This window comes from Rhinolophus sinicus, chromosome 9 (genome assembly GCF_057876585.1).
Source record: "Rhinolophus sinicus isolate RSI-liver-muscle chromosome 9, RSI-T2T, whole genome shotgun sequence".
Lineage (NCBI taxonomy): Eukaryota > Metazoa > Chordata > Mammalia > Chiroptera > Rhinolophidae > Rhinolophus > Rhinolophus sinicus.
In genome coordinates, this window is record NC_142509.1 from 26489664 (window position 1) to 26515480 (window position 25817).

General features: G+C 46.3%; 1 protein-coding gene across 6 annotated transcripts in view; it reads right to left on the reverse strand.

The window, feature by feature from the left end:
- The window catches only part of SSH1 (slingshot protein phosphatase 1), a 55289-nt gene that overhangs the window by 12150 nt on the left and 17322 nt on the right, over window positions 1–25817 (reverse strand). For 4 of the 6 annotated variants that reach the window (XM_019757476.3, XM_019757478.3, XM_074321788.2 and 1 more), the window contains 9 exons: window positions 17651–17754; window positions 13824–13888; window positions 13213–13334; window positions 11037–11105; window positions 9978–10043; window positions 6988–7182; window positions 5468–5561; window positions 4090–4218; window positions 577–623 (listed from right to left, as the gene is read on the reverse strand). In XM_019757476.3, coding sequence (XP_019613035.2) covers window positions 577–623; window positions 4090–4218; window positions 5468–5561; window positions 6988–7182; window positions 9978–10043; window positions 11037–11105; window positions 13213–13334; window positions 13824–13888; window positions 17651–17754 — 891 coding nt within the window. Of the gene's footprint in view, window positions 1–576; window positions 624–4089; window positions 4219–5467; window positions 5562–6987; window positions 7183–9977; window positions 10044–11036; window positions 11106–11216; window positions 11341–13212; window positions 13336–13823; window positions 13889–17650; window positions 17755–20683; window positions 20823–25817 lie in introns of those variants that run through there. The other 2 variants (XM_074321790.2, XM_019757480.3) reach the window with 2 other exon arrangements.

Below are 25817 nucleotides of genomic sequence, written 5' to 3' on the forward strand. Positions count from 1 at the left end.
AATGGTGATTTTGCGGCTGTGTTTTTGTTTGTTTTTTTTTCAAATGTCCAGACATCTGTTCTTGAAGGTCTAGATTTAAACATTTTTCATTCCTGCTGCCGGGCATTTCTCAGACTAAGACAGGCATGTGTTTCTGGCCGACACAGTATTTAGCTGCAAGATTCCCATTAGACCCAAAGGTGTAAGCTCAGACAGAACCAGGAGCGGTCCAGGGATCAGAGGTGCTGATTGGCCCAACAGACAGGTGTCCTTACAAGGACTCTCAGCAGGTCTGCCAGGCAATGGGGCAGGGGGAGGGGGCTGTGGCCCTATCAGCATCCCGGCTGTCTATACCATCGGACTGTGATTTGGGATCATTCTCCCAGACACACACCATCACACAAAACCCAGGAAAATGTAAAACCAATGAATTATTCAGGAAGTGACATTCTCAAGTACATCTTTTTCGCTATGCAAATCAGCCTGGCTGCCGGGGTGCAGGCAATTCCGTACAGGAGGGCAGCACAAGGGCTCGACCTTGAACCCGGTGTCTAAGCTGCCTGGAAGGACAAGGGAAGATAAGGGGAGCAGACTCACCCTGAGCCCTGCAGTTCCTCCAGATTGGATGCATTCCATTCAGAGCCCTGGGGGACAGATCACACAAACCCCCGTGAGTGTCACATGTCAGCCTCAGAGCTGGGTGTGTGCTAGGCCTGATGGTGATGGTGATGGTGATTTCATGGGCCCCTGGCCTCAGAGAACAGAGAGAACTGACAGAGGCCAGTATCAAAGCAGGTTCCCAAGGCATTCACAATATCGTCAGCATGACAGGGGAAGGGCAAGTTCAGGAAAACCTGCTCCCCTATCACCACTTCCTTTTCTGAGACTCCAGCAGGGTCCTCTCACCGGAGGCAGTGACCTCTGACCTCCCCCTCAGGAAAGAGTACTTTCAGTACCACTGATTAAAGTAGGAACTGGCTTACCTTTTCTGGGAAGTATTTTGGCAATATTAAAAAAGTTCCCACCCTCTAACCGGGAAATTCCACTTAGAAAAAGCTACCCTGAGGAAATACCCAGAATTTGCAGAGATTTATGTACAAGGACATTTATGGTTACTTATAATAACAAAACAGTGGAAACAACCCAAAGGTCCAACAAGAAGAAAATAAATGATGATGGATCCAGATGATGGAGCCATTGAAATAACTTATACTTTTGGAGGATATGTAATGACACAGGGAAATACCACATAATAATAAAACAATTTTAAAGCAGGGTACAAAACTATGTAAACATAAACAGTATGGTTCTTTTTTTTCTCTCCTTTTTTTTTTTTTTTTAAAAAAAAAAGCTATATGTACATTAAAAACAAAAACAAAACAAAACCCAGAAGATAGAAAAATAAATATACCAGGCTATTAACAGTGACTACTTTTAGATTTGCGAAGTTCGGAATACTTTTAATTTTCTTTGAATTTTCTTATATTTCCTAACTTTCTATAACATGTTTTAATTTAATACTTTTAAAACGGTATTTTAAAAATCCTCTCCATTTCTGAGCATGCAAAGAACACGAATGGAAAAAAAGAAGAGAAACATCCCTTTGCTCTTAGGAAATGCAAACAACATAGAGTCACAAAGAGAAAAAGAACAGGCTTAGTCTCCCTTTAAACTTCCTTGTCCAAGAGGGCAGACCCCTCAGGAGGTAGGGACTTCAGGGACCTTGATGGCGCTGGCCACATGCGGGTGCTAGCTGGATTTTCACATTGGAAGAAGACGCACAAACATAAAAATTCCTTTAGTATCTCTCATGGAAAAAATGACAAAAAGTACCAACCACACCGAAAAATAACAAGCGCTTGCTAAGGCTGTGAGCGTCCTCTTGTCGTGATCGCCATCTAGTGGAGCGATGGGCTAGAGTTGCCCTCGGACGTCTCCACCAGGGAAAAACATCAACTTCCCGGGAGATTAGGGCCCAGCGCTACCCCATAGCTTTCAAGGTACAGGCTTCAAATCCACACATGTATATACTTTGTAACATATACATGAAATATATATGTATACATATATACACACGTATATACACATATATATTGCTATCTATAAATATATTCAATATATATATCACGATATACGAGGTGTGATCAAAAACTAAGGTGAATGTTTAAATTTAAAAAATGCATTACAGTAAAAGCCACATTGCCATCAATCCACCTCAAATTACTCCCCCTCGCTTCGAACACACTTATCCCATCATTCTTGCCACTTTCTGAAGCAGTTCTGAAAGTCCTCTTTTGTGTCTTTAGTTGTGCTGTCGTGGCTGCCTTGACATCCTGAATCGATTCAAAACCTTTACCTTTCGTGGATATTTGGACTGTGGGAAGAGCCAGAGTCACACGGTGCCAGCTCCGGTGAATAAGGTGGGTGAGGACACATCACAATGTTTCTGACAGAAACTGCCGTACCAGAAGCCATGTGTGAAAATACGGTGAATGCTGCTGCCCAGTGCCATCCAACGGAAAGGCAGGGATCTTCAATACGGGAAGCAACATGTTGAACCTTATTAACAGTGTGTGACAGGTTTCAACTTGTTCGGTGCAGCCAGTCGGGTGTGAGCTACGGTTGAAAGAAGGTGTGTTTTAAAGTGTGCAGGAAATCATCCTCCATCATGACAACGCTCCGTGTCACACGTCGCTTCTGGTACGGCAATTTCTGTCAAATAAAAACATTACAGTGTGTCCTCATCCACCTTATTCACTGGATCTGGCACCGTGCGACTTCTGGCTCTTCCCCAAAGTCAAAATGATTCAGGACATCGAGGCAGCCACGACAGCGCAACTAAAGACACTCACAAAAAAAGAGGACTTCCAGAACTGCTTCAGAAAGTGGCAAGAACGATGGGATGAGTTCAAAGAGGGAGAGTGTGGTGTTTCCCCAAAAATAAGACCGGGTCTTAGATTAATTTTTGCTCCAAAAGACGCATTAGGGCTTATGTTCAGGGGACGTCATCCTGAAAAATCATGCTAGGGCTTCTTTTCCCGTTAGGTCTTATTTTTGGGGAAACCTGGTACTTTGAAGGGGATTGATGGCAATGTGTTTTACTGTGATACACTTTTTTACTTAAACATTCACTTTATTATCTGATCACACCTCGTATGCGTTTGGAAAACTATTAACTACTTCCTATAGGAAGAGAACAAAATCGCTCATGCCTTCCACAGCAAATGCACTTCCTCAACTTTCCCAGCAATTTCTGCTCTAATGATGGTCACCAATTAGTGCCTACAGAAACTGCACCTGTGCCTTAAAGCTGTATTGTATTGAATCCTCACAATCATCTCATAACATGTAAGATGAAGGAAAAAAGAGGCAGAGAGACTTGCTTTCAGTCACATCGCTGTTCAGGCTGGGGAGTGAGAATCTGGCCTGGTGGGGCTGATTTTCATGCGTATGCTGTGCCGCCTAATTTTAGTAACGTCCCTTCCTCTACAGTCTGACTTTGAAAACTTGCCAGTTGCCTTCTAAGGAGATTTAGAGCTTTAAGAAAATGTGAGCAAGAGCTGGAGATGAGGTGTCCGTGCACCTCCCACCACAGCTGCATCACCCGGGCCTGTCCCTTCAACGGGCTCTGGGAGCAGTACATGGAGTGGCTGCCAGGACAAGCAGAGAGAAAGCCGTGTTACAGGTGTCTGGTCTGCCTTTCCTACTGTTCCTTACGGCTTGGGATGCCGAGGCATAATTCTGGGGTTTGGCGAGCACACTCCGTTTAGTAACTGGGGATTTTCAGCCCGCAAACCATTTGGAGATAACTGGACGGGGCCTGAGTGTGAGTGAGTGAAGAAGGCAAAGAGTGGCAAGAGTCTGAAAATAGGTGCCAGTTGACTATGCCAAAGAGCTTTCAAACAACTCCCCGCGGCCCAGCTGGGAGCCACATCGCAAGCATCTGGCTGGAGAGCAAACCACTAGCCTGCAGGCCAGAGGAGGGAGTTCCCGTAAAAGTCAGAATCGAGGCGCTAGTAACTCAAGTTTTCCGCTCTCTGACTTGCTCAAACAATCAAGGCCCGATTTATGTTCCCCAAGACAGACCCTGCCATGTGCTGCGCCCCTTACGAGATAAAGATGATCGAAGATGAGGGAGGGCTTGTCCATCTGTCCCAAGATAAGTAGCATCTCGTTGTCTATGAATTCCTTGAATTCTTTCAAGTTACAGTTCATCTGTTTCTCCAATTCATTACGAATCTGTGGAGTGGAAAATATTTGGAAAAGTGATTTGTTAAAGAAAACAGTTGTCTCCCTCCAAAGAAGTAAAGTCACAGCGTGAACTGTGGCTGTTTTCAAAACAGGTGTTTTTTGCATTAAAACACATGGTGCATATGCATGGGGGGTGGGAATACAGGCTACTCAGCCTCAAAGTAAATCTGACGGGGGCAACTTTATTATTTCAAATAAAGACTGAGTCCCACGTGATCTTTTCTGCTGAGTTTTAAAGCACTCAGACCTTTACAATTAAATATTAAACTCAACACAGTGAAAACCTAAAATCAATTTCACCTTGGTTTGGAAGGTATTACAATTTGATTTTTATATGTATTAATTTAAAAAAGGTACATGACTTTTTAATTTCCCCCCTCCCCCTCCCCCCTCCCTCTCCCCCCCTCCATCCCCCCAACTCCTAGTCAAGCCGTTGTTCTTAGTCTAGTTGTGGAGGACGCAGCTCACTGGCCCATGCTGGTATTATGAGCATTGCGCTCTACCCAGCTGAGCCAGTCGGTCCGGTCACTGGCTGGCCGCTCACGGCAGTTCACGCCGGCCGCTCATGGCCGCCCAGCTCCAGGTAGAGCCGCTGTTCTCAATCTAGTAGAGGTCGAACCGGCAACCTCGGTGTTAGGAGCACAGCGCTCCAACCACCTGAGCCACCCGGCCGCCCAAGGGGTACGACTTTTTAAAATGACCATTTCAACTCTTAGATCTACCTAGTTTAAGTTGTTATAATTCATTGCATTCCTTGAGCAAAAAGCAACTGAAAAAAGAAAAAAGTGATCAAGGGAAACATGAAAAGGCAGATGGAAGGTGGTCCGGGGTTAGCAACTTGCTGGTTTAAGTTGTGATCTTGTGGAGAAATAGAGTTTGCTCTATGTCAAATGAAACACAAGGTGATGTAGGGCAGAGGCGAGGGTGCTAACAGGTAAATGCTTCTTGGTGCAATCTCGGGTCTCGTGGAATTCTCACCAAAGGTCTTACAGGTTCAGAGAGGTCGGGGAATTTGCCCCAAACCTCACAGCTGTTATGCGGCAAGGCTGGATTCAAACGAGTCTGACTCTAAGGTCTGTGCTCTTTCCACTACACTAGTCCTGCCGGAAAAACCTCCTAGTGCTGGTGCACCGATGGGGAAAGAAGGCCAGGTCCCAGGCCTGCCTCTGCCGTGCTTTGGACAACAGGACAAACGAATGGCGCGTGACCTCTGCTCAGAAGGGGAGAGTTTGCTTACTTCTTTGGAGGTCACGTTTTCTAGGTCCTGGCTCATCATGATGCTTCGGAGCTTGGCTTTGATGAGGCGCTCAGTCCTCTCCCCTTCGGTTGGCCTGGAAAGAAATTAGGAAAGTGCAGAACTATAGGAAGCCTGAGGTCAGAGTTTACAGAAACACATGCTGCTCCTGGGCTAAAGAGAACGTGGCTTGGGCTCATACAGCTAACTTCCTGGTGTGCGTGTCCTCAGCGGGTGCGGGGGAGGGACAGAGGAGTCGTGCTCTGTGTCCAGAACCCCCACAGGAGTAAACAGAGTGGGGCAGATAAAGAGGGCATGCAGTGGGTGGGGAGCACGCTCCTCACTCTGGTCCTGCCGAGTATCAGACTCTCAGGGGAGGAGGCTGGAACCACCTGTGTAACATCCCCAGGCCACTGGGCTCTCGGGCCTCCGCTGAGGACATCACTGCCCCCTGAGCCAGCCCACAGGTCCGGCCATGGCCAGCTCCCATGATCTCCTCACACAGGACCCAAATCTATGTATAGTGGTACCTCGGTTTTTTAATGTAATCCACAAGTTCTGAGATGTTGGAAAACAGCTGACAGCTAGGTCTCAGGGACCTGCACTCAGCGGAAGCCATGTGACATGTGCGACTTCTGAGTCATGTTCGAAAACTGAAGCATTTACTTCCAGGTTTATGGCGTTCATAAACCAAAATGTTCATCAATAGAGACGTTAAAAACCTGAGGTACTACTGTATTTCCCTGTAACTTCTACACAACAACCCGGTTCTCACTTTAGGGGCCACACAAACCAGGCTAATCCTGCTTCCACATGACACCCATTCATCTGAAGCCAGCTATCATTTCTCCTCAGCCCTCTCAGAGTTTCCGGGAGGCCTCGGACGGCGTGGCTGCCAGGCCTGTCCTTGTGCAGGTTGCCCCCCTCTGTCCACAGCCCTCTTGTATGCAGTGTCCCAGAGGGACACAACAGTGTGCAGGAGGAGGGGCTGACCCGAGAGGGGGGGATGCCGCTGGCTTCTTTTTTCTGGACTAGACTTCAATTTCGTGCGGCCTTAGGCCACGTGACTCGCCGTTGCTGCTGCTAAGGCAGGCTGTCCTTGGACTGTGCTAGTGCAGTTGTGTTTTAGGATCCAAGGAACTGGACTCACATTAATACTACTTCTAAGAGCGCGGGAAGAGCTTTGAGACTCAGGCCAGAGCACAGGCACTGCCCGAGAGCCAGTCAAGGAAGTATGTGGGCTACACGCTCCTTTGAGAATCTGATGGGAGCGATGGAGCCGTTCCCGAGAAATGCACTCACATCCAAGTGTGTCCATGATTTTAAAGGGGGGATGGCAGTCACAGACCCTTTCCCCAGCCAAAGATTACGCATGGGCGGCAGGTTAGGAACCCCTGCCTGAGATGCTGGTTCAGGGAGAGGTGGCCCTCAATCACTAGAAGACAGGCAAGGTGTGACATAGCACGAACGCAGGGTCGGGCACGGGGTGGGTGTGGGAGCGGCTGAGGAGGCGCCACACTCACTTGTCGACAAACAAGGCCGGGGAGTCGGGCCGCGTGGACTCCAGGTCCTGCATGGCGTTCCACTCGTTGATGAAGCTCTGCTCGGAGCCGATGCAGCTCTCATAGTAGGTGGCCCAGATGAGCGCCACGCCCCCGGGGAAGTAGTTGTGCCGTCGGGCCACTTCACAGGCCTTGTGAAGGACCTGCAGGGCAGACCTGGGTGAGGAGGGGGAGACGGTCAGACCTGGGAGGCACAGCAGCGCTGAGTTTTCGCCTCGACGAAAGGTGTACACTGGGGTGGGGGAAGGGCAGTTCATAAAGGACTCGCTATTGGGGATTCCCAGGCTGCCGGGTGACAGATCGTTTCCACAGCACAGACACTGACCAAGATGGATGGACATCCTTCACCACTCCCAACAAGGAAACAAAACAACTTCGTAACTCTCCCCATCAGGCTGGTTCATGTGTCATTTTTACAGTCCATCGATTAACTCGCAAGAATTAGAGTTACTTCTGAGGTTGTGGGCACCTTCAACATAGGAACCACAATTAAATCTAGCAATTGGAAAGCAAGAGTCATGACCATGTTACTGCAATCTAAGTAACTTAATTTCTAAGCAGCACCATCAATGTTATAATAGCTTAGCTGCTTCCATTTCCTAAGGAAATGAGTTTTAGAAACGCATTTTATAACATAGAAACTAACTGAAGGTTTAGGAACGCAGAATGGGGTAGGACAAACAATATTAAAAATGTGTAACATAATGGCCAACTTAGTTACCTGGTTTTACCTCTGTTTACAAAAATAAATATAGGCTGAAAATTGTGAATGGGGTGAATTAGGTATCAGTGAAGGGTGGACGAGGGAAGACTTGGGTGGAGGGGGAGTTATCAGAGAACCACTCAGCAATGGTATAAAAACCACTGCAATCCACATCACTTTTCCCAGTGGCACATATCTGTCCTATTTCTAGGCTGGCTCAGGGAACAAACTTGAGCTGAATATTTACTAAATTTAGTTCTGGTTCTGAAGTTTTAGAAAAACACGTGGGCCTATTTTTTACTTGCCTGTAGAGAAAGAGATTAAAAAAAAAATCATCCAGGGACACAAAGAAACATCTGAGACACCTAGATATAATCCTGAATTGATTGCAGTGTGGAGTAACAGAGGAGGTAAACATGAAGCATAATATTAACTTGTGGCCCATGGGAGAATTCTGCATAACGCTCTCTGTCCCAGAGAAATGGGTAATTATTTTGAAACATTGGGCAGAACTCTTCTCATCAGACGCCACTAGCTTCCTCCTGAGTCTTTTCCAGATTATACGAGAGAGATTGTTGGGTTTGCTGCAGGAGCGGTCTGTGCAGCCCTCCAACGACAAGGAAGGCTCTAAGATGTGTGTGCCGGGTTCAGAGACGCTCTGGCCGTGGTTTATTTCACCCGGTGCAGCCCTGAGCCACAGCAACCTCATCCCCAAAGCAGAGTGTCCAGGGAGACCCCTGCCCAGCCCCTGCACATGGTGGTAAGTATCCCATAACCTGGCACCCTGTGAGAGCGCCCTCCGTCGGTGTAACGTGTGACTGTTTTGTATTTACGGCCACCTCCTTCTACAGACTGTAAACTCCACAAGAATAGGAATTATGTCCATTTTATGCCTCCTAGATGTTTAGCACCTACCGTGTTTCCCTGAAAATAAGACCTAGCCAGACCATCAGCTTTAATGCATCTTTTGGAGCAAAAATTAATATAAGACCCGGTCTTATTTTACAAGACAATGTTGATATGATATATGATATGATATGATATATGATATAATGTAATATATTACATAATGTAATATAAGACCGAGACTTATATTAATTTTTGTTCCAGAAGACGCATTAGAGCTGATGGTCTGGCTGTCTTATTTTCGGGAAACACGGTAGCAGAGTGCCCTTCCCTTCATGGAGCAAACTAAATGCCTACTGACGCCAGGGACAATGAATAAGTGAGTTTATGCTGGAATGACGTTTGTCAGGAGGAACTGTACATATGTAAAAGCGACACACTTCAACAACAACAAAAATCAACCAATATAAAAAGTGGCCCAAGGACAAAAGAGACATTTTTTTGAAGATATACAAATGGTCAATAACTACATGAAATGATGTTCAGCATTAAAGAATTAGGGAAACGCAAATCAAAACCATAATGAGCTACCACTTCACATCCATCAGGGTGGCTATTACGAAAACAAAAAACATAAAACACACATTGCCTGGGATGTGGAGAAACTGGAATCCCTGTGCATTGCTGGTAGGAGTGTAAAACAGTAGTTTGGTGGTTCTTCACAAAGTTAAACATAGAATTACCGTATGATTCAGAAATTCCACTGCTACGTATATACCCAAAAGAAATGAAAGCAGGGACTTAAACAGATACTCTGTTCACCAATGTTCATAGCAGCTCTATTCACAATAGCCAAAAGGTGGTAACAACTCAAAAATCCATCAACAAATGACTGGTTAAACAAAATGTGGTCTATCCATACAATGGAATGTTCTTCCACCTTAAAAAGGAAGGAAACTGTGACACATGCTACAGCATGGATGAATCCTGAAAGCATTATTTAAAGTGAAAGATGCCGGATACAGGACGATACTACAATCCCACTTAGATGAGGGACCTGGAAGAGGCAAATTCAGAGACAGAAAGTAGAATGGTGGTGGCCAGGGGCTGGGGGAGGGGAATAGGGACTTAGTGCGTAAGCGGTACAGAGCTTCTGCCTGGGATGATGGAAAAGTTCAGGAGATGGATGGTGGTGATGGCTGCACAACAACGTGAAGGTACTGAACCTCACTGAATTGCACACTTAAAAATGGTTAAAATGGTAAATTCTGTTATGTATATTTTTCCATACACACAAAATAAATGCACCTAAATGGGCTTGTAAGTACAGGGGGGTTTCTAGTCATTGTCAGCTAGGAAAGTATTTTTGAGGAGTTAAAAGTGTCCCTCAACCCACACTTACCACATGGCCTGGACAGATACAGGCTTGAAGACGTGCATCCTTCCTGCTGTGCTGACGCTGAATCCACTGAGAATGAAAAACAAAAGATACTATGGTGAGAAGTCAGGCCCTCTAACCACATTGCTGCAAGACGACAGGGGCAGGCCCACTGGGGACCCCCCGAGGACAAGTGTGTCCTTAACCAGCAACGCGAGGTCTGCCCAGAACTGAAAGCCCAGCCAAGGGTTTGACGCAATGACAGCATTTGATACTATCTTGCATGCATTCCTGCAACAGTCCCAACCCACCTCCTACTTCTCGCCCCACATATCCCATCCATTTTTTTCCCCCCAGAATTGCATGGAAAATACATTAATGGAAGACATTTTTAAAACAGAAAAATATAACCATAATCCTACCTCTTCAAAAAAATCAAATTTTTATTTTTCTCTCCCAGTTCTATTTTATGAGGCACCATAACTTTTACTGTTGGAATTCTAGTGTAGGGAGAATTTCCTATTCTGCTTCTTGCCACTCATCACAGAACTCATGTATTTCCCCGAGGAGCAAACCTGTGCACAACTCAGACGGCCCTTCGTCCCCGGTCTACCCGCCCCGGACACACTAAATGATTCCTCCTCTGCACCCCCTAAAGTGGCACTTTGAACACTGTTGTACCTGTCAGTTATATGTCTTTCCCTGCACCCCTAAAGATGGTGAGTGTGCTCCTGCTGCGTCACATTTACCTATGAACTTTCAGGGACCAGCCCCAAATGGAGGGTAAGTAATGAGTATTCATTTAACAAATCAAGGTAAATGAACGAATGTCAGTTTATTGCTGTTCTTGAACTTCATACAGCAGTAGTTCTCCTATAATATGCTTCTGTTGATACTGCATGACCCAAACTCCCTTACACAATCTCCCTTCCTTGTGTGGCTCACTGGAGGGCAGTCCTATTTCTTCTGATGTAAACATGCCACACACATGATTCATTGCTAATGATTATCCAAGGATGCCCCAACCCTCGTGTTTCAAAGTCTACAGTGCTTAAAATCACCCTTTAAAAGAGAACTACTTACCCGTCACCATCAAGGTGGATTTTGGTGTCGCTCCACAGTCGGAGTACCATCCCGATGGTACAGCTTTTACTACGCAGGAGAGAAGAGAAGCCATCTAGAGTTAAGAGTCCACCGGCTTACAATGTTCCCTCTGTGTCTTCTCCCAGCCCGTCCAGCTCACAGAGGGAACCACGCACTGACCTGGGTCCACATGCTGGGTGTGTGCCTGGGAGAAGCTCTGAGGCTGTCTGCAGGGACTGCTCACCACTGAATTCTAGAACACTTGGGTCGGGGATGACCCACTAGCAGGAGTCGCCAGTGACCCCTGCTTGGAGACAGTCACAGGGTACTCTGACCTCACCATCCGGTACGGCTGCAGCTCCATAAACACCAAGTCTCAGCTGCAGCTCTCAGGGGACAAGGAACAACCAGCGGACCACACACCCTCATTGCAACAGAGGTAAAGCCACCGATGGCTGGCACACCTGGCACAAGGCCATACACACTCCAGGGGACACAGGCAAGTCCTGGCAGCCAACCCCAGCCTCCTGTCCTGGGGCGGCGGGGGAGGGGAGCATGCCAACACCATTACTGGCGTTCATTTCTGGACCTCTGTTTCTGTACCTTTTTTGCAGCTGCCGTTTTAAAAACTGGCTTAGTCTGCTTTTGTTTTGCCCGTGGAAACAGTGCAATGATACTGTAGAGACTGGCACCACTTGAAACACACAGAAGGGAAGAAAGGGCTTTATCAGAGGGGCTCCTCAGATTATTAAGAAAATTCTTCAGGCATTTAAAAAAGAGCCGGCTTGTGAGAAACCGCTGTAACTGTGCCAAGGCCAGCTCCGACCACCTTCAGGATCTTGAGCAAACATCTCTGCTACCACTTAACAGCTCCCCCGGGGAGTAATGCTGTGAGCGAGCGTGCGACGCTGCACACAGGGCGCTCTGGGCTCACAGAGGAGCTCCAAGCACCTGCGACCATGACCACCCTCTCCCACCCTCCGCTTCAGCTTCTGTGGGGAAGGTAGTTTCAAGCCCTTCACGCAAAATTAGACTAAGCCTTTCATGTTAGGCCAATTCTCAGGTCCCACCCTGCCGTCCTACCCATTCTTGATGGGCTAATTGTATTTCCTTTGCAGAGCTGCAAAATACAAGTTAGGTTGCAACGAGGAGCGTCTGGCTGTGTCAGTGCTAGGGCGAGGCAAGGAGCGGACCCCTCAGAGGCCCAAACCGACATGCCCCTCACCTTGGAACTTGCCCAACTGCCCACTCATCCTTCGCTTAGCCACTGCATGCTCCAGGGGCTTTTGGCATGGCCCTTCTAGGCCCACCCCTCTCGTGTGTTCCCACAACCCCCCGTGCATCTCTCCATCACCGGGCCCATCACCCCAGCAACTGGTTATGGTTTTTCCTCACTGAGCTTATAAGCTGGCTGAGGTCGGGAACTGTGTGTATTATTGCTTCTTTGTTTTCCTGGGCCTGGCCTATTGCCTCATACACAGAAGGCAAATAAACTGTTTGCTTAATGAATGAGTACATTAATGACTGATGACTAAAGGGAGTCAATTTAATCCAGTTTTAACAAATCCAGGCTTTGCAATGATCTCACATGCATTAACTTCTCCTAGATGTAAGGAGAGCCGTTCACCCTCATTTCACACATATAATAGAGTCTATAATAAAACTCACTTGGCCACCAGTTATTGGGAAATTCCAAACCTCTCTCCAAGCCTCTGACCCAGGACCTGTCAACAAGAAGGACTTGGGAATCCATGGGGTAGAGATACTGGATGAGGCACCAGATACGCTCTCCCTCACTCACATACTTCCTATATGGGCCTGAAGGCATTCTCCTCACTTCACTGGGCTGGCTCCTGTCTTTACTTGGGTGCCTACCACAATCCTCCTGGCTGAGATGCCCTCCTGTAGAGCACCCCAATAGTACCCCGTGTGCAAGCTCAAAGCACAATGGAACTTTCCTTTTCCTCTCGGTACACCGAGCTCTCTGAGAGCAGAGACGGGATCTAGCACAGCACGCAGCACACGAGAGCGGAAACGGCGTATTCTCCTGTTCCCAGCGTCCGATCACCCTGCCATGTGCCATCACGCAGCCCGCCGTCATTTCCCATGGAAACCTTTTTCCAGCAGCAACTGCTGTCCCCATCACAGACGGGAACCACCGGCCCATCAGACTCACCTATCCTTACTGGAAAAGTCAACGCCCAGCAAGATGCTCTCCTCCGTGTCCTGCCGCCCGCTGCTGTCCACCACCACCATGTAGCGGACCCGCTCTGCCCAGGCGCTCTCCAGGCGCACGGCCTACACAGGCAGAGATGCTTTCACTGGCCAGCCTTTGCAGGTGGGGCCCCCTTCCTTCACTGCACCCAGACCAAGGACTTCTGTTTTCTACCTTTCTCCACTGTGAGTGTAGGAATTAAGATGAGATTCTTAGGCTCAGGGGCCATGTCTCACTTACATCTCCAACATGAGGGGAAGTGCCTGGCTCCGAGGAGAGACAGCCCACCCACCGACCCCTAAGTTTGTTAGATGGGTGAGTAGATAAAATCCAGAGAATGAAGATGGCAACTTAGTGCCGACTGACAAAGAGACCTGATACATCCCTTCCCTGGACCTTCTGGGTGCTGAGGAGCCAACCTGACTTTGGCTTTTGTGAACAATTTGGGAGAATTTGCTAGAATGTCAAAACTCACATACACTCCCCCCCGCCCCACGCTCAATGCTCATGAATAATTCCCTACCAAATTTCACAATTAAAAATTAAAACTTGCCACTCTTGTCTCTTCTTACCAGCTTGATTCTATCTTCACAACGCAGAAGGTTGATCATTACTTGAAGATGTTGAGGCAAATCACCTGTTGGGCCAATGAAGACAGTTTGCAAAGGTCACCGACCTACTTGCTAGGCAGAAACCTGTGAGAGGTGGATTCTAAGGGCCTGGACGAAGACCCGGATGTTACAACTCCTCTCCCTACCCCCAGAAGAAACGTCACAACGACTTAGAGTCCCACCTTCTCTAACTCCGCTCCTGCAGTGTACGTGGATGAGTGACAGAGAGCTCACTGCCATAGTTTTAAAAGTTGCTTTTATTTTCTGGCATCCTCGCAGCATTGGTTTTTAAATATAAAATTGAGCAAACACAGACAAGCCCAGAGGAGAAGTGTTAAATTCAAGCAAACGTTACTTTTCAGAAACCACAGACAACGGCTGAAGTGGGGAATGTGCTAAGAGTTGGTCTGAGCAAAAGGAGCGGGTATACTTCCTCCTCTTTCAACTCTTCTGCATGTTCTGCAACAAACAGACATTACTTCCACAACCGGGAAGGGAAATGTTTACGGGACTCCATTGAAACCAAGTACATGTTGAGGGCCCGGAGAAATAATTTGAGCAGACAGCCATCTATCATTTTCCCTTTTCTTTCTAAAAATTACACACCATTTTTTCCCCCTTGGTTATTTAAAAGAGACAGTGACCCAGAGCCAGGTTTCGAACTTCTCCAAGTGGGCCCAGTACCCAGGGGGTGCCTCTGGGCTGCAAGGAGGGGAGGAAAGTTTCTCAGGGGGGGTGAGTCTCCGTGGCCATGCAGGAGCCACCTGAACAAAGAAGAGCTGTGTGTTTCATGCAGAGGGGCCCCCATACCTGAGCTTTGTAATTAGTAAGTAGCAAGTGTGACTCTAATGCCACTTTTTCCCTAACTTATACTTTTTTTTTTCTCCAGAAACAAACTCATTGATACAGAGAACAAATTGATGGCTGTCAGATAGAAGTGAGGTTGGAGGGCTGGGTGAACAGGGGGAAGGGATTAAAATGTACAAATTGCCAGTTATCAAAAGAGTCACGGGGATGTAAAGTACAGCATAGGGAATATGGTCAATAATATCGTAATAACTACGTGTGGTGTCAGATGGGTACTAGACTTATTGGGCGGATCACTTCATAAGTTATAGAAACGTCTAACCACTATGTCGCACACCTATAACTAATGCAATGTCATATATCAATGGTAATTGAAAACTTTTTAAAAAAATGTTTGCATGGGTTTCTTTCTGAAGAAAAGGTTCATCTGTAAAGATGCTGACCTAGAAAAGTGCAAGGAATAACTCAGAAAATCTGTATAAATTTCCATTTGTGCAAGACGCTAATAGAAATAGAATTCTCTCTTTTAAAAAATTACCTTATAGATCACAGTTAGAACCTCAGAAGGATCAATACATTGGATTCATTCCTTTTGCAAAAGCATCTTTTAAATTTTAGGGCAGACTGACATGTGATGCCCGAATTGTACTTCCTGCCTCAGAGAGGAACGAAACCGTTAGAAAGCGGCCCCTCTTGTCTGTCCTGTCCCTTACAGGATTCCACAGTGGCCAACACCCGGCATCAGCACCACTTTCTCTAAGGAATGACGTGGCGCTCAGGACTCACATTAAAGGAGGACGCGGGCTCCCCACCCCTTCCTCCACCTAACAGCACCCTCACCTGTCATGTCACCAATGCCACGATGGCACATAACCAGCACGGCTGGTTCTTGGCTTGCCTGGGCCCCACCACCATCCACTCCGAGGCACAGAAGCATACACACAAAGCACATCCCAGCTCCTTGTCTGATGAGAGCCTAAATGAAAGGGACATTTCCTACACAGACAGACTTCTTTCAGTGGGACTGCTCATGGAGATGTGGAATTGCTGAAAGACAGAAATCCCAACCCTGGTCGGGCATCTACACATAGTCTCTAAATGCTGAAATGTTCACTAAGCACTTGCAAAAACATCAGAGAATATAAGCCTGAAGTGTAAGTTCTAGAATGCGTCTCAGATCGACGGGACTGGCTGAAATGAACTGAATTACTTTTACATGAACAGAATTAACCCTCGAATGTACTCAGCTCTGCAAGGTTGTTAATAAAGGTATTGTGGGTTGTCCATGGGACTTGACGATAATGCTAGGAAAAAAGGGAATTGACATAAAGTCTAGTCTGTGCCTGCCCCAGGGTCATTGACTGAGAGTCCTGGGACAGTCAGCAGTCTGCCTTTCTGAGCTCACTGGCCGTTCCAGATCTCAGCAGTAGCAGAATCCACAAAGCCAGTGGCTTTCCTCCTACTCTCACGTACACTCAACAGCTGCACAAATCAGCCTGACTTAGGGTTTTTACAAAATGGTTTTGCACGTACTTCCCCAAGCTCACACATAGTATGAAAATTTGTTTGAATTAGAGGATGGAGACATTTTAAACTTAGTGATCAAAGCTTGAGCATTTGCTTTGTTGTATGTGTTATGGTTAAGACATGAACAATGGTTAAATTCCTTACAGGGCAAAACCGTTAGCAAATTTAAGACTCAAAGTTTTGTTTACAGTTTTATTGTACCAGAAGTCATTGTAGTAATAATGATAGCTAGCACACACTGAGCACCTATCAGGAGGTAAATACATTACCTACATACATTTTAAATTCCGTATTATCTGAGGTACTGGTATTTGGTGCCCATTGTAAAGATTAGAAAACTGAGGCTCAGAAGTTGACTATGACAGCAGCACAGTAAATTGCGGGACTGAGATCAGAAGGCAGGTCTGTCTGGCTCCAAAGCACACATTCTTTCCCTAAACCACACTGCCTCTGTGTGCAGGACAATTATTTTCCTGCTTAAAACAGACTTAAATCTTGATTATAAATATCACTATGTGAAAATATCGACTGAGCCTTGGGGTTTGCCATAAATTGTAAGATACGAAATTCTAACCTAGGCGCTCAGATCCAAAATGAGGCTGGATAACTTTGAGGTGGCCAGACACACAAAACGATCAAAGTGACAAGAAACTGGCCCTAATTGCTAGTTTCTTTCACCTTCTGTTCTGAGTGTCAGAGGCCTGTCCAGCTCACATTCAGAGATGTGTGGCCCGTCCAAGAAGCGCCTGCAGAGGCTACCCACCTATTACAAAGATTGACTTGTAAGCAAGTGTTTTCTGAATCCCTTTTCAAACTGCCTTTGGTTTCGGAGTCAAGTCACCTAGAAAAACCAGTCTTATGACTTTACAGGTATTTCTTAGTTATTTGCGTTTGGACCTCAATTAATACTAGGTTTGATCTCCACTGGATCGCTTCTACTTCCCAAAACCAAACCCACCATTTAAAGAAAATAAAGACCTCTCATCCTAGGGCATGTCAAAGGCTCATAAGGAAATTCTCTACATAAGAGTTTTCCAAATGCTTGGAGAAATGACAGCGTCCCTAGACTCGGTATATAGCAACTCAAGGGGGCTGTTTTCAAGGGGACAACATCTGGTTATAATGTGTTCTGGCGCACTTGTTAAAAAGTCATCCTATAACCCAAAATCTGCCGGTAACTGATACACTGTGAGTAGGAAATGTTTACATCCAAACACAAACTGTGACCTCCTTACTTCTTAGGTAGACCTGTATAATCAAAAGGGTCACTTCTCTCTGTGCCACCTGGAAAATATGCACGGCCTGCTTGCTTAAGAAAAGAGCTTCTACCTGTACCAGTCAATACAAAACCGGGTTTCTCTGGCCTTGAAAACCAACAAATAGCTCACTACCAGTAATGGAGGTTCCTCCAGCTGCACGGAAAGTTAAGTTCCAAGGCAAGAACAGCAATTTACCTGCGTGCTTATGGGGATGCTGAAGACTTCGCTGGCCTTGAGGGCTGTTTCCCTGTTGTAAGAAGAGGGCTGCTCCTTTCACCATGAAAAAGCTCTCACTTAAGCTGAGAAGAATAAAACCAGAGCACAGTTAGGGTGGAATTCAGAGGAAAGTGGGCAAAGACGTGCTGCAGAGGAAAAGCTGGAGTGGGGACAAATGGCATGTAAAATTCAAATGGGCGAAAATAGCTTTTAGAATAATTTCACATATTACTTCTCACCCCAAACCTTTGCTACGAGCTTGTTGCTAGAGAGTGCGCACGATGAAATACCACATCTGCTAAAACACCCAAGGTTTACATGGGCGCTTCCAGGGCCAAGAGCTCCTTTCTGCAGGATACGGTAAAGAGATCTCACTGTAATAAAACATCTTCTAAAAATAGAGACTGAATCTCTGATTACGACAGGCTGATGATTTATATTCATCTTGTAACAAAAAATTACAGTTAAAAAAAGTTCACGTTCATAAATTGGCCATCAAAAAAAAAATCTTTAGCTTATGCAGAAATTAAGACCATAAATTGATAAACCATATTAGCTATTAATTATTACCAATTATTCAAACACCATGAACTCTGAAAATTACCCATAAAATACACCAAAATTATTAAGTGTTTTTGTGAGGGTTGGGCTACTTATGATTATCTTCTTCCACCTCTTAGTATCTTCCAAATCTTCAATATTGAGCAAGTAGTAACTTTTTAAAATAGTAATTTTTGTTTTATGTTCAAAGGAATACAAAACATATACTACATGCTATAATGGAAAAAATACATTTTATTTTTATTAATTTTATGAAAGAAGATTACAGTTTAAATTTTAGGGAACTGTAAAAATCATTAATTCTCCCTTGGGCAACCAATTAACATAGAAATGATTTAAAGGGAAAATCTCTAAGAAAAAGCAGCACTTTTCTTGTTTTAATAGAAAGCAAATCAATTCCTGATAGAAAAACAAGAACATTTTTTATAATATAAGAAAGCAAGGTCTTCTTTGCCTCAGACATCTAACGATAGTATTTAGAAGTTCTAATTCTATAATAAAAAAACTCTGCTAAGTCTAATCTATAAGAAAGGTGGTAAGAAATCTCACCACACAAACTAGCATTTAAGCCAGCAGCTCCTTGAATCGGAAAAAATGGTTATCTTCTAGAATATTAAGTCCACAATAAAATCTGTTCTTTTCCTGGTTGAATTCCCGTGCTAAAAATAGTGACTGCTCAAATATCAAAAAATAAGGTTTAGTTCTGCCGCTCTTATTTGGGCCACTGAATTACTGATAACTAGTTTTATAGATTTCCTAATACCAATACTTTACATCTGTACAGCACTTCTTCATTTAGTATCTATCACAAATGTACTGCCAAGCCATCCTTCCCACCTTGAGTCATATATTTGTGCTGCAAGTTTCAAGTGTTGAGGAGCCCAGGACTATAAATAATGGAAGAAATGAGAAGCATCCTTTCTTTGCGGTCTCACTCTCACCCATGAAAGGCAAGAAGCTTTTTAGCGCCCATCTGGCCAATTTTAAATCCAGGTTGTTGTATTTCAGCAGGCGGCAGAATCACCCAACACTTTTCCACCCTTAAAACTTGTCACCCTCTCCTTCCTTAAAATTTTACAACCAAGTTTGTTTTCAGAACGATTCTGTTTTAGACACGGCTCACTTACTACTGATTCTCATCAAAATTTGAAAGAGCTGTGCAAGGGACTTCAAAACCCACGAAACTTAAAACAACAATCAGTTCATCGAAGCAGCTGGGGAAACTCTTTGCAAAGCAACATCAACCTCTTTTGTTCACGAGTTTTAAAAAAAAAAGAAGAAAAAACCCATACTGACCAGAAACCTGAGCACGCTGGAAACGGCCAGCCATTAACAGTGACCTTTGCCTTGGAAATCATGGGCCAAAATTCCCCTTGGTTTCCCTTACACTTCCTTTGGAAAGAAAGGGAACAATGCAAAAGAATAGGCTGGTTTTATCCCGTGATCACTGACAAGGCCAGTTGTTTCTCAGTTTTCCTGAGGCTGAGAAAGACTCAGAGCCTCCCATCTGTACATGAAGTCAGGGAGCTGGATGGATGGGGCCCCAGAACACTTAGCGTCTGTCCTCCTCCTGGAATTGGTCACAGGCGTTTACTGGAAAGAGTGAGACTGGAAGCTGCGGGGAAGCCCAGAGAACACCCTCTCTCAAGCCTGTGCCATCGCCCTGCGTCTGGGGAGGCAGTGAGAGGAGACAGCACGAGGCTGACTGCACAAGATGACTCTCGGGGCCACGAGGCTGCAGAGCAGGGGCAGGCACAGGATTTATGAAAACAAGGTGCAGACACTCCTCGTGACCCTGTTTCCCGTCTTGTGTCTCGAGCTCACTGCAGGCCCAGAGCCTCACGCATCCTCTGGGGGGCTGACATGAACACTACTTCCCGCTGCCAGCACTCGTGGGGCTCTCTTTGCCAGGCTTCTGAGAGGCACTGTACCCCGACTCATTAGTCTCAAGGCGCCCCTCCAGGGAAGGAAGTCCTTTAACAAATTCACGTTGGTAGTGACACACACACTGTCCTAGGTACCCAGGGGCCAGGAAGCACAAACCACCTGTCCCTGCTACCAAAAAACCAGCCTTCTCCCAAAAGATGCTGGAGTCCTAAAAAGAGTGACTGAAGTTCGAGAAGTCCAGACCCAGACAAACAAAACTTAATTGTTTTCTCCATCCCTTTAAGAAAAATCCTGACAGGCAATTTGAAACAAATGCAGCCCCTGCCCTCCTAACCCCCATCCTCATCACGGTTATCGCCACCGTACACACATGGTCTCAAAGACACTGGTTTCTGCCGTTTTAGAAGGTGACATGAGACTAACGTTTCTACAAGGCACTGAAGAGAGAAGAACACCTCATCGCTGCTCCTCCCAAACACCCCAGCCCTCAGAGCACAGCCAGCCAGAAGCCTCCAGACGCAGATACCCGGTAGGAAAAGAGGAACCAGAGCTGGTGATACGTACTAACTGGGGCTGGAAACCTCGGAAGAGCAGAAGCAAGCAGGTGGCTGAAGGGAGATGCAGAAGTCGGTAAAATAAAAAAGGTGCATGACTGCCGGAGTCACATCCTGACTGGCCCGAAGCTCCGGCCTGCCACCCACTCGGGAGAAAGCAGAAAGGTGCAGAAGAGCTTGAGTCGGTCAGCGAGGAGGTCCTCGTCCTCCGATGCTGTTCCCACCCCGAGAGCAAAGGGCGCTTGCGGAACTCTTGTCTTCCCCTGATATTTGGGTTAGAAAAGGCTCTTGTCCCTGCACATCCTCATGAAAGAGGGCCATTCAGAAGGAGCAAAACAGCTGAAGTTCCTCTAATCACTTTCCTCCCACGGCTGTTTTGTAGGCCTCGGGAACAAGCAATAGGGTGTGTATTAGAAACTGGGAGGGAAAACAGCTGGCCGCCGAGTCCCAGAACGCAAGCATCGAGGACTTCATTCTTGCTGCAATCGACAGACATATTGAAGGATTTCTATTTCTTTCAGTCCCCCTCCATTCACCCAACGGTGACTGTGGGCAGCTGCCACAGTTATTTGGCACTTTCAAAAGCACATTTTACATTCTGGAAACTCTTCAGTCATGCTAATCGCTACTTGAGGCAGCAAATGGGAGTTGTGGGGGGACATTCCAGGTAGAGAGCACCACACGTGCACACATATAGGAGCTTTGAGAACTGCACGCAAGGTGCTCGGGAGAAGACCGGATGCAGAGGTCAAGCTGGCCCGGGTCTGAGAGGGCCAGACAAGAGACCCCAAAACCCACCTGGCAGGAGCTGGCCAGCAGCTCTGTTTTGAGTGCTAATTTATGTTCTATTATATGTACGTTCTGATATTCTTTCAGCTGGTGAAATAAATGAAGGCTAAGAATGACCACAATGCAGGGCAGAATGGGGTATGTTCTGTAAGAAAGGCACCCTTCTAGTGTTTAGGAGGGTCCCGCCATGTAACTGGAGGAGTTTGGAGCGCCTCATGAAGGAAGCAGCACTGAGCACAAACTTCTAGGAAGGTCTTATCAGGTTGTTTCCCCAGCTCCCAAATGATGAATTAATCCTCACAAAATTAAGTGAGACACATATTCCAATTTTCCTTATTTTGCAGCTGAGGAAACTACAGCTCGCCCAGGAGCACAGGTCTTTATAAGACGGGAGTAGACCCAAACCTGTGTGCCCCACGCCCACCTTAACCCCTGGAATGCCCGTCGTCCCTACCCGTCCAGAGTGAAATCAGAACCGTTACCCTGCCGTCGCCTCCTTTTGCTCTGCTAAGGCGCATGTCACTGAGAAGTCAGAATACAAACTTGTCTGTGGTGCTTGTTCCCAGCAAGGGAGGGCATTGTGTACAAGAAACAGAGGGAAGGACTCATTCAGGGAAACAGGACCTCAGGAAGAGAGGCCTCCGCGTCAGAGTTCTCCCACCAGCCCTGGGGAAAGCACAAGGCCTGGGGGGACCACCCCATCACCCTGCCCACATCCTCTGGTCCTTCTGGACTGAATGGGAATCCTGAAGAAATCTGTGGGCGGCGCCGCCCTGCTGGTCAAGAAGCCACATGTCATCAACTGTACTGTCCCCTCCTGAGCACCTGTCATGTGGCAGAGACTGTCCCAGGCACTTAGCTGTGACACGGCGTCTATTCTGCAAGGCAGGCATGATTTTCTTACACGACAAACGCAGGAAGCCAGTCAAGCTCCTGAAACAGAATCTCCAGGGGGGGCCTCGTTTTTTACCAACTCCCTTAGGGATTCTGGTGCATGTTGAAGTTTCAGAAAATAAAACACACTGGTCTGGGCCTCTCCATTTCTGGGTTCTAACTGACGTTCTACTATGTGTATGTTCTGCTGTTCACTTACAGAATTCTCTGTTCATTCATTCAAAAAGCCAAATATTTGCAGCCTGAGGAGTGCGGTACGAACTAAGCCAAGCCTGCCCCACTATCCACATGGGCAAAAGTCATGATCCTTTTTAAGGAAAGGCTATATGGTCAGGTGGTCTGGGTGTGTGCCATGCCACTTAGAAACTTAATTCCTTGAGAAAGGAAAATATTAGGTGTAGAAACATGGTACTACAGAATATTACGCCCATGGCCCTGATTTCCAACTCTGGCTAAGCATTTGAAGAGCCCATGAAACTTCTAAAACACACTCATGCCCAGGCCTAACCTTAACTAATTCTAATTCGAAAGGCCTGCAGTAAGTCGGGGCATCTGCTTTTTAAAAAGTTCCAGAGGTGCTTCTGACACACCGCCAGGGTTTAGACCCCCTTGCACTTCACAGTGACAGACAGTACAGAGAAAACTGGCTTCTCCCATAGGCTTCATGAAAATATCTTACACATAGTAGGTGCGTGATAAATGTTTTTTGCTGGTGAAAGGTAACACCAATAAAAACACACACTCAATAAAAACTCAGAAGGAGAGTAACACACAATTAGGTACAATGGAGGGAGGTCATGCCAGGTCAAAAAACAAAATAATACCCTGTTGGAAGCAGCAGCAGAACAGGTGAGCAGATAAATACACGTGCCCATCTTCTGCCAAATACTTTCAGAGTCACAAGTGTCCCTGCCCTTGAAAAGCAGCCCTGCTTACAACGCTATGAAATGACAATAATAACGATGATGACGACAGATCAGACCTCTGATAAGCTCTGCTGTTTACAAAGCTCTCTAGCGAATGTCAACTCAGGTGATCTTCTAGAAACTCATCCAGGTAGACTGACTGAGCCAGAATTACTGTACTCATTTTATAGACGAGGAAACAGGAAGTTATTTAAGTGGTATAATTAGAGGATTTCTGACACTACATTTCACACAAAATCAGAGAGTATGTGCCTCAAGTACAGGCTCTAAAGCAGGGGTGTCAAAACTGCCGCCCGCGGGCCAACTGCGGCCCGCAATCCATTTTTAATTGGCCCGCAGCAAATTCCAAAAATATATTTAGTTTACATAAATAAACCAGGTGAGGCAATACGTACTTTACCTCGAGTGAGTGGCCCGGCTGTTTGTGTATTTTACCGCATATGGCCCTTGGTAAACAACATTGAAAAAAGTTTGGACACCCCTGCTCTAAAGAGTTCCACATTGACTGGACTGCTTGAAATGAACCGAAGTACTTTCACGTGGATAAAGTGAACCTTCGATTGCACTCGGCTCTACATGGTGATTGCTCAGTAGACTGTGGTTCGTCCTGCAGACTTGATAATTCTAGGAAAAGAGGGAACGAATGGAAAGTTGTCACCATAGAGAAGGTGGGTGCCACTGAACACTCCCAAGCGAGGTTCCATCCATTCCATTTAGAGGAACAGACATTTACTGTGCCTGCTCAGTGCTAAGTCCTGGGAATTCAGAAATGAAACGGACACGGTCTCACGGGTCAGTCAGACAGACAGACACAGAACAGTAACCTCAACGTAATGCACAGAAGAGGGATGTATAGGGGGCTGCCGATTGTGCATCTATGCACAGGTGGACACACACACACACACACACACACACAGAAGGGATGAACAGCCCTACCTGGGGGTCCAGGGACATCTCCTTGGAAGAAACATCACCAAAATCTGGGCCTTGAAGGATCAACGAACAACAAAGAAGGGCACGGGGAGGAGAGTTGGAAGAGCATGTTACACGTCCCCTAGAGTGGACAGAAGAGGATTTGGTCTCTGTTGTAAAAGGCTCCACCCTGAATTCATAAATGTCTATTCTGGTTTATAAGTCAGTTTCTTATAATTTGGTCAGTATAAGTTGGTTTCTCAGAACTCGGTCATCCCTGAGTGTAGTAATAAATTCAAGTTTCAGAACGTGCAAAGCTAAGAACCAAAGCTTGGGCTTATCTTTGAGCCACCAAGCTGTCAACCTAACAAGTTCCCAGCACCTGAACGCCTGGTATACCATAGGCACTCGATGAGTGTTGTTTTAAGTCAATGATACCGTCAATCAGAATGGTGCTTTACAGTTTGCAGAGGGCCTGCCCCGACGCTTTTGCTCTTAATTCTTATAATTCCATTCTTCTGATGAAAGAACCAAGACAGAAAAGATAAATGACTTATCTGTGGTCATATGGCTAATAAGGGACAGAACTGGATCGAGAGGCTCCACGTTCAGCGCTCTTCCTGCAGAGTCTCTAGGTCAGAGGGCAGGATGGTCTGACCTGCAGCAACAGTAGCAGCAGGTAAAGCTGGATGGATACGGATCTAGCTCAAAACCACTACTGGCGATGGTTTAGATGGATTTGGAAGCCAAAGTGAAGTTTTTAAAGATGTAAAGGAGCTGGAAGACTTACGATGTGGAGTAGGCTAAGAGGACTGCAGGTGAGACAGAAAATTCCTTCCATTGCTCTCCCACAGGGTCTTCCCTCATTTCGACCTCATGCTCCAAAGTCACAAAGACCCCAAGCTGTACCGAGCAAGGCAATCGGTAGAGCCTCGTTCCAAACACCATTTTTCAGAGCATAACAAGTAATGCACCTGACACACCTATCGGCTGGCACTCCCAAATTGTTCCCCTAAACACATGATGCTGAGAACAGGGGCATTCCAGTTCTGCAGGGCACTATACTTAGGGAACGGGGTCACAGGCAAGAAACGCTGGCAGGGCTCATTACAAATGTCTTTGCTGCTGGGGCATGTATTGTTTGGCTAGAAGGCGTAGGCTTCTCTCAGAGAGAAGGAATGTCCAGAAGTATGTCAGACACTAAGAGACATTCTCTGAAGCCAGCTATACAGCTCTCCTCCAATGGGTAGGAGCAAGCAGCTGAATATTCTATGCAAGCTCGCAAAAGCAGGGGTTTTTTTCTCCTGCACACATAGGACAGCAAATGATATGCCCTGAGTTGGCCTGACAAACCTTAGGATAGTTCCCTGATGGCCCCCCCGAGAGCCCTCAGGCCCCGTCTGTGGAAGCTAGAGCTAGTGCCACCTTCCTTTGTACATCTGGTATACCAGGTTCTGTGCCCCCTTCTTGAGGGCAGAAGGCAGAAAGGCTGCACTGTGCAGGAAATGCGATGGCAGCAAAGACAAACTTGCCGGCCAGAAAAAAACACGTACACGAAGGAAATGTTTTCGAAACAACTCGAAAATTCCAAAAACGCATTGTCCCAACTGTCCCAGGTCCTTA